Source organism: Nanorana parkeri, unplaced genomic scaffold, assembly GCF_000935625.1.
Source record: "Nanorana parkeri isolate BGI_ZX_2015 unplaced genomic scaffold, ASM93562v1 scaffold754, whole genome shotgun sequence".
Taxonomy (NCBI): Eukaryota; Metazoa; Chordata; class Amphibia; order Anura; family Dicroglossidae; genus Nanorana; species Nanorana parkeri.
Window position 1 is genome coordinate 547448 of NW_017307022.1, and position 9332 is coordinate 556779.

At 48.5% G+C, this 9332-nt stretch overlaps 1 protein-coding gene across 1 annotated transcript in view; it reads right to left on the minus strand.

Annotated features, from left to right (window-relative positions):
- The window catches only part of TCF7L2 (transcription factor 7 like 2), a 185678-nt gene that overhangs the window by 108119 nt on the left and 68227 nt on the right, over positions 1-9332 (minus strand). The window contains exon 4 of the mRNA XM_018564478.1: positions 613-714. Coding sequence (XP_018419980.1) covers positions 613-714 — 102 coding nt within the window. The remainder of the gene's footprint in view (positions 1-612; positions 715-9332) is intronic.

The window sequence follows — 9332 nt, forward strand, 5'->3', positions numbered from 1 at the left end:
CTTTATGGGTTCATGTTCCAGCATCGACTTCCATTCGGTTGTCAACATTTGGTCACATGACATGTCAGAGCGGCATTCCCTTTGTCGGGGCGTTGTTATTTCAGGCCGGAACAGGGAGTTGGTAGGTATTTAAAACCCACCATGTATAGCAGACTGAGGGTCCTACTCTGATCAAGATCTGAATGGTGGAGTATCTTCAGTCAGAGCGACCAGCACAATACATCTTAACAGCACAGGCCCATGGGGCAAATGCCTTCCAGCCAGTGTAGGGACAAAGCCAAAAGACAGAAGTACCCCCCACCACTCCCCACATGAGCTGTAAACTAATTCCTCAGCATAGGTTGCGGGTCCTACCCTTTTAGGGCTCCTTCCTGCTGAAGCGCCCAAGGCGGCTGCCTCTTCTTCCTACCCCTCAGTCCTGCCCCTAGTCTGGTCCTCCCCTAAGGACTTAATACACAAGGACAAAGCTTGTTTCCTCTTCAGTGGCCTTTTTCGAATCATAGAAAACATAAAATTCACAATGCTCAACATAAATCACACCCAACCCCGAGAATTCTCCCCCCCCCCGCCGGGCGATCCTGTGCAAGGTAATAAAAAAAAAGGGTTACTTACAACGATGTGGCCCGGAGACGGAGACCTGGCGTCCTTCATTGCTTGCCGGCTCTGTAAACCCCCCGCCTGGACATCCAAGAGTGGCCACTTCATCTGTAGGTACTGGAAGGGCAGCAAAAAGGGAAGAAGAAAAGAAAATGATTATTGTTTGTGAAATGAAAACGCACAAACTTTATTGATCAAACACATGTCGCTTTTCTTCAGCTGACCGTACGCTACACAACCCGATTGTACAATCTACGTCAGATCTACCAGCAGCTGTGCAGTGCCAGGGCCGGCCTGACTAGATACAGATGACATGGATTGTGAAGGTAGATCCTCATAGTAAGAGGAGATTGTATGATCACAATTGTGGGGTGTACGGCCAGCTTCATAGAGAGATATACTCATGCAGGGTGCACAATGCATTCTTTACATGTTAGCCGATAAGAAATCAAACATATTTACAAATCAAAGGCCAGTCCGAGAGGGTCCCTCCATGCAAGCTGACATTTCAAAAATTGGTCAATGCAATCTCTCAGGGACTCTGTTGACAAGATCCTTGAATTAAAGCCCCGGGTCTATACACCTGTTGTACTCATTATGAGGAGCTCCCGCCATCCCTGTGCTGAGTTCCCGGGGCTGTACACCCGCTGTGCCCATTATGAGAGGCTCCCACCATCCCTGTGCTGAGTTCCCGGGGCTGTACACCCGCTGTGCCCATTATGAGAGGCTCCCACCATCCCTGTGCTGAGTTCCCGGGGCTGTACACCCGCTGTGCCCATTATGAGAGGCTCCCACCATCCCTGTGCTGAGTTCCCGGGGCTGTACACCCGCTGTGCCCATTATGAGAGGCTCCCACCATCCCTGTGCTGAGTTCCCGGGGCTGTACACCCGCTGTGCCCATTATGAGAGGCTCCCACCATCCCTGTGCTGAGTTCCCGGGGCTGTACACCCGCTGTGCCCATTATGAGAGGCTCCCACCATCCCTGTGCTGAGTTCCCGGGGCTGTACACCCGCTGTGCCCATTATGAGAGGCTCCCACCATCCCTGTGCTGAGTTCCCGGGGCTGTACACCCGCTGTGCCCATTATGAGAGGCTCCCACCATCCCTGTGCTGAGTTCCCGGGGCTGTACACCCGCTGTGCCCATTATGAGAGGCTCCCACCATCCCTGTGCTGAGTTCCCGGGGCTGTACACCCGCTGTGCCCATTATGAGAGGCTCCCACCATCCCTGTGCTGAGTTCCCGGGTCTGTACACCTCCTGTGCCCATCATTTCAATCATGGAAGCTCAGAATTACATGTGGGCGATACCTAGGGCGGTTTGCAAGCAGATAGAAGACTGAAGGGAAGGATGGAGGTCAGATAGAAGACTGAAGGCGAGGCCGGAGGTCAGATAGGAGACTGAAGGGAAGGACGGAGTTCATATAAGAGACTGAAGGGAAGGACGGAGGTCAGATAGGAGACTGAAGGGAAGGACGGAGGTCAGATAGCAGACTGAAGGAGAGGACGGAGGTCAGATAGAAGACTGAAGGGAAGGACGGAGGTCAGATAGAAGACTGAAGGGAAGGCCGGAGGTCAGATAAGAGACTGAAGAGAAGGACGGAGGTCAGATAGGAGACTGAAGAGAAGGACGGAGGTCAGATAGGAGACTGAAGGGAAGGACGGCAGTTTAAATAGGTCAATGTGGCAGGAAATAACAACGGCCAATGTGCCTTAATAACTCATGCACGTGACTTGTTGATATTTGGGGACTGTTAGTGAATTGTCTATTTCTTCTTATTTACATATAATCTCTGATGAAGTGGAATTGCAGTACGGCATGACATTCGGCATTATTAGTATCTCACAAAGTCCTATAGAAGTCTATGAAGAGTCACCCATTAAGGGATCGGCATTGATCGATACGTATTTATGAAGCTTCATCATTGCAAGTATAATCTCCGGGCCAGCCATGTATTTCACTTGAGCAGTGGAGACGCACAGACGTCTATGGGATCCGCATAAAAGCTTCATTGTCTCCTCGATCGGATCTCCACAGGCTACCTGAACCGCAGCTTTTACGAGTCTGCATTTCAGCGCGGCGAGTCTACAACATGCATAATTTTCAATTACATTAAGACGGAGCGGGGGATCGCTTGCCTATATAACGTTACGGGCTGGCGGATATGAGGCTCAGCTCCACTGCCGCGAGGGCTAACTGAATCCAGATGCCGCAGAGAAGTCTATAACTTTCCATGGAGGCACTGGACCCAGTTCTCGTAAGGTAGGGAGACTGGGTGGATCTTAAAAACATTTTTTTTCCCTTTTTTTGAGTGTGTGTGTGTGTGTGAGAAAAGTGTTTTTGAGGGCACGTTCACACCAGTACAGTGCGTTAATAGCACGGTCCCATGCGATTAACGCACTGTGCTACGCAATCGCACACCTACTGAGCTTTCTGGTGTGGGAGGTGTGTTGCGTTGCCATTCATTTGAATGGCACCCCCAAACGCACCTCCCACCCACAGTTCGTACATCCAGAATGCGCGATACCCTAATGCTGTGCATTCCATTGCAGTGCGACTTGGGTCACGACTTAATGACGGAGGACAAAATGTGGGTCCTGAGGTTACACAGGTTGAGAACCTCTGGTCTACAGCATGGACATCCTGCTACCTCATTCCTGCCGCTGCCCTTTCTCCTTTATGACAGACAACAAACAAAGAGTCCTTGGTATGGTCTTGGATTGTGGTCAACGCCACAATCCACCACACAGAAATCCTTTCACTTAATGTACTTGTGAGAAATAAGAAGCCAGGTCATCCAATCCACCGTTACCCTACCAAAAGTTATGGGTGATATTGACCTCTAAAACAGAACATGTTTGACTAACTGTGGGCGACTAGGTACTCATTGGCCATTGGACCAGTTCAACCAAAAGCAAGTTAAACCAAAAGCCTGAAGGAACTCTTCACCACATATATGCGGCCGCTACCCAAAGCTGCACAGATGACCTTTAGTTATCCCAGAAGGTTCGAGGATGAGCAATCTCGTCATCCATCGTCACAGGTGAAATACCTCCCAGTCTCAAGAAGGGAAAACAAACTTCAGGCGGAGGACACTCCCATATACTGCTCCATGCAAATCTATCCGGGAGTCATATTATAACCATGATGATCATTGGTTCAGCTAATGGCATTTAGAAACCTACTTGACACTACACAAAGTGAGGCCAGCCTTAGAAGAAAAAAAAATTTACTGTCAATTTTTGTCTCTCCTCATGTGCAAAAAATAAATAAACCGGTTATCGCAGACAGTGCAAAGTTCCCTTTTAAAGGTGTTCTGCGGGGCTGGAATGTGACGAGCGGCGTATAGAAATCAGGTTGCATTTTGAATGAGTGCAGTTTGAACATGTTATTAGAGGGAGCCACGTACGGCGCAGCCAGACTCCCAACTCCTTTGTGCTGAAGAATGCAGATATTTTGGGTGTGGCAAATGAAACACCTTGAGAGAGACAGACAGACAGAAAGAGAGAGAGGAGAGAGAGAGAGAGAGAGAGAGAGAGAGAGAGAGAGAGAGAGGGAGAGAGGAGGGGGGGGAGAGAAGGAGACGAGAGAGAGGGGGGGAGAAGAGAGAGAGAAGGAGAAGAGAGAGAGGGGGGGAGAAGAGAGAGAGAAGAAGAGAGAGAGAAGGAGAAGAGAGAGAAGGAGAAGAGAGAGAAGGAGAAGAGAGAGAAGGAGAAGAGAGAGAAGGAGAAGAAGAGGGAGAGAGAGGGAGAAAAGAGAGGGAGAAGAGAGAGAGAGAGAGAGAGAGAGAGAGAAGGAGACGAGAGAGAGGAGAGAGAAGAGAGAGAGAAGGAGACGAGAGAGAGAGAGAGAGGAGAGGGGGGGAGAGAAGGAGACGAGAGAGAGAAGGAGACGAGAGAGAAGGAGACGAGAGAGAAGGAGACGAGAGAGGAGAAGAAAGAGAGAGAGAAGAGAGAGAGAAGGAGACAAGAGAGGAGAAGAAAGGAGAGGGGGGAGAGGAGAAGAGAGAGAGGAGACGAGAGAGAGAAGGAGACGAGAGAGAGGAGAGGGGGGGGGAGAGAAGGAGAAGAGAGAGAGGAGCTCTCTGGAAGATCTCCTTTCAGCCCCAATTGTTCAAGAACGCCGTTTTTTTTTACACATCGTGGCCTGGGCTACCACACTCATCACTACCTATACGTCCTCGCCGATTAAGGGAAGCAGATGTTTCGCGTGGAAGGGGGTGTCACATTATTGATAACGAAGGGAATAAATTAAATTCATGTGCTCGGTCCCCCTCGACGCCCCGGGCGCCTCGGCAGAAAACTTGTTTGGAAGCAAATGATGACTGACGCGAGGAGCCGGAGGTACAACTTCCAACACGCTGATCAGAGAAGGAACAATACCGACGGCGCCCGCGGGATCAGCAGCCATCAATCAGCCGCTGTGAGCCGTATGAGGGATGGTTTGTCAGCTCTGTGGACCAGTTTCTTCTGAGAAGTTTGGGGAAAGTTTGCGATGAGGTGAAATTTTGTAAAACAAATTGTTGCCAATTTTACTCCCCATTTTTGGAACATATGAGGTTCAATCCCACTAATAACATCCCCGGCCGTGAATCATTAAAAGAGGCCAACTATCACTGGGTGGAAATACGTCGTCTGTGCTGTAAGATACACAGTAGCGTGTAACAGTAACTAATCATACGTGATACATGTGTCAATTGTGTAAACTTTATCGCTTCCACATGATTCTGGGTAGTCTGCACCAGGAGAAACCTTCCACCTCGAACGTACAGAAAAAGTTCAGTCTCATATAATAAAAGTCTAGGAATGCCAAATATTTATGTAAAATGTATTAAAAAGTAAGTCGTTATTTGTAAATATGAGTTGATGTAACTTAAATAGATACAATGAGAAAGAATAGGCCCATAATTGGTGTCTGTGGGATCGTGGGTGGCTCTCGGGGGTGAACAGTCTCCACGGCATTAGTGTTAGTGGCATCATGGCCCCCGAGCAGGAAGGAGAAGTCCTGTAATCATTGAGATTGTGGCCACCTGGAGAGAATAGTCCCCCAAATCATTGGTATCAGTGGGTTCCTGGCCACCAGGAGAGAATAGCCCCCCAAATCATTGATATCAGTGGGTTCCTGGCCACCAGGAGAGAATAGACCCCCCAAATCATTGGTATCAGTGGGTTCCTGGCCACCAGGAGAGAATAGACACCCCAAATCATTGATATCAGTGGGTTCCTGGCCACCAGGAGAGAATAGACCCCCCAAATCATTGGTATCAGTGGGTTCCTGGCCACCAGGAGAGAATAGACCCCCCAAATCATTGGTATCAGTGGGTTCCTGGCCACCAGGAGAGAATAGACCCCCCAAATCATTGGTATCAGTGGGTTCCTGGCCACCAGGAGAGAATAGCCCCCCCCAAGTCATTGGTGTCAGTGGGACTGGAATCACGATGCTACTGACACCATGTCAGTAGCATCGTGCTCGCTGGTGAAAAATAGCTCCCAAATCATTGGTGTCAGTGGGATCATGGCCCCCAGGCAGGGGAGAAAAGTCCCAGAATGTCCCTTGGGGAAAATATCCTCCCAAATCATTGGTGTGAGTGAGATTGTGGTCCCCAAAGAAGGACAGCCCCCTAAATGATTGGTGTCAGTGGGATCGTAACCAGCAGGGGACAATTACCAATCAACACACTGGCATTAATGGGGTAGTGGTCCTCAGGGGAGAAATGCCCATCAAATCATTGTTGTCAGTGAAATAGTGCAACCCCCCCCCCCCCACACACACACCAAAATAATAGTCCATAAAGTCCTTTAAAAGGTCATCATCATTGGTATTATTTGTGGAGGAAGCTGCAGGAGAACCAAGCAGAGAGTGCGAGCTGCTGTCAGTGAGAAGTCGGCCATCGGAGAGCCTCTTACTGGCAACGTTCCACCTCCTCAATCAGCGCTGCCGGAATCTCACATTCTTCCCGGGTCACTGGAACTCGTAATACGGAACGTGAGAGGTGGAAAGGGAGCCGACCGTGAACGACGTACCCCTGTGCTGCTGCTAGGCAACCGCAAACAAAGCCAGTACACCATACCAACATGGAGGCCACATACCCGGGGCAGCTGGAAAAGGACGGAAGGGGTGACGTGTGCAATAAAATTTGGTAGCTAAGCTACCTTCTCGTATCGCATACATACGATCGTCTCCCCCGGAAGGACTTTTTAAAGGAGTATCCGTGATTGCGGAGAGGTCGCGTCACTGGACGACCTTCATCCCGCTGCCGTTCCCATTGGCTCAGTTATAAACACACAACAGCTGTCACTCAACCTTGAAAAATTGGGCAAATTTTGAGCAAAACGACCAAAAAAAAAATGATCAACCTGAAAACTTGAAACTTTCCGTCCATTTCATAATAATCGCTGCACAGGAAGTTGTCTGCTAACAGACTAGAGGCGGCCACACACCTATCAATCCGATCATACAATCAATCATTTGGTGGCACTACAATGATAGAACTACATTTACACACCAAATGTTCCTCCGTTCCATCGATTTCCACTCTGCCAAGCCGATCGGCTGTGGCGGAATTTTTACAATTGGGTTCCCATCGATCAAACCTGCGTTTTTTTCGGGAGAGCAAATCGTAATTCCGATCGATCAAACCTGCGTGTTTTGGTAGAACCGGTTGTAACTAAGATTGGTGTAGGGCCTATTCACACCATAGCGTTGTGCTAAAGGCACCGCATGCTAAGTGCGCTGGCGTGCTGCGTTGCCTTGTCGTTCATTCTCAAAGGCACCCCAACCCACCTCCCGGGGAGGAACAGGAAGGGGAAGAGGGGAAGGTGAAGGAAAAGGGAAGAAAGGAAAAGAACAGAGAGGAAAAGGGAAAGAGGAAGAAAAGGAACAAAAAGGGAAGAAATTGGAGGAAAGGAGGGAAAGGGAGGAAAAAGGAAGAAAGGGGAAGTAAAAGGGAGGTAAAGGAAAGAAAAAAGGAGGAAAGGGAACAAAAAGGGCACAAAAGGGAGGACAATGAACGAAAAGGGAAGAAATGGGAGAAAAAGGAATAAAAAGAAAAAAGGGAAGAAAAGAAAAGAACAGGGAGGAAAGGAGGGAAAGAGGAAAAAAAGGGAAGAAAAGGAACAAAAAGGGAAGAAAAGGGAGGAAAGGAGGGAAAGAGGAAAAAAAGGGAAGAAAAGGAACAAAAAGGGAAGAAAAGGGAAGAAAGGAGGGAAAGGAAAGAAATGTGGAGGAAAGGAGGGAAAGAGGAAAAAAAGGGAAGAAATGGGAGGAAAGGAGGGAAAGGAAAGAAAAGGAGGAAAAGAACAGGGAGGGAAAGGGAAAAAAAGGAAGAAAGGGGAAGTAAAGGAACAAAAAGGGCAGAAAAGGGAGGAAAAGGAACAAAAAGAAAAGGAAGGAAAAGGGGGGCATGGTGAGTGTCGCACACGACAAGTGTTTTAGAGGGAATTCATTGCTGTATTTAACCAGCTGTCCTTATAAAAGAGAAGATAAACGTCTTCCTACAACCCGTAAACCTTTTACTCTCAAAAAAAAAAGAAGTAAAATAAACTTTATTAGCTGCTAGTTAGTTAACAGGCCGCCCGCCACCAGCAACTGTGACATCATCAGAAACCAAAGTGACCAGATATAAGGATATAAGGATGAATGCCACTTCATATGTGTGCGTGAGGCCCCATCGCTTGTCTGTGTGTTACATGCGTTGCCATTTATTCTGAATATCTCCCCTACATGCAGCAACGCACCTACATTGTAGCGTCCGGCGATGCTGATAATGGCGGCTCGGGTGCGATTTTCAGTCACGTTGGGGTGCGCTGATATCCCATTCATTTCCATGGGCTGCCTCAGTGCTATGGACCTTGTGTTAGTGCAACAAGAAGAAGTAAATGGGCCTTTAGAGCAGAACTGAGCCCAGAACATTTCTTTTATCTTTGGATAGAGTAAGGGAAGGTTACAACCCCGGGCAGCATTTTTTGTTGTTGCCATCTGTGTTCCATCGGGGATATTTCCCTTCACTTCCTGTCCGATAGCCACAACAGGAAGTGAGAGGAAATCACCAGAACTAGTGTCCACATTGGAAGATTCTCCGTCTATTCCTGTTCTGGAGACCACCCAAAAGTTCAGTGATAACATTCCCCAGGATATATAGAAGGGGGGGGGGAAATCTCCCCAACAGGGACACTGACAGCAATAAAAACCTGCCCGGGGGTCTAATCCCTCTCCACTCCATCCAAAAAAAAGTTTCAGCTTCAGTTGCACTTTAAATGTATCTAGAGCCAAATCGTTTTTTTTTAGTGTTGGATAGAGTGGGGAAGGTTTAAACCCCCGCCAGGTTAGTTTTTGCTGTACCTCACTTCCTGTCCCAGAGACACAACAGGAAATTAGAGGGAATCTTACACAGCGAGGGACACAGGTGTCCCTATTAAAAGATTCCCCCTAATTTAGCCCTAAAACATTGTGACAATTCATACATTTTAGGCCTTGAAGAAGGAGGAAGTTTCATTTTTTCCCCGAAACGCGTCGGCTACCCTTAACATTTTATACCAATAATCTCGCTACATGACCTTTTTTATTACGCGCTCCTAACCCCGTACTCAAAATCCGGTCATGCGTTATCCGTACGATGGGTTATACGGACGCCCACAGGTCTCTATACCTCGTGCCCCTGCTGTGGGTCGGCCTCCTCAGGGGTCTCACCTCTTTATAGAAAAACTGTGATCGGCCCGGCGCCCGACATACACCCGCC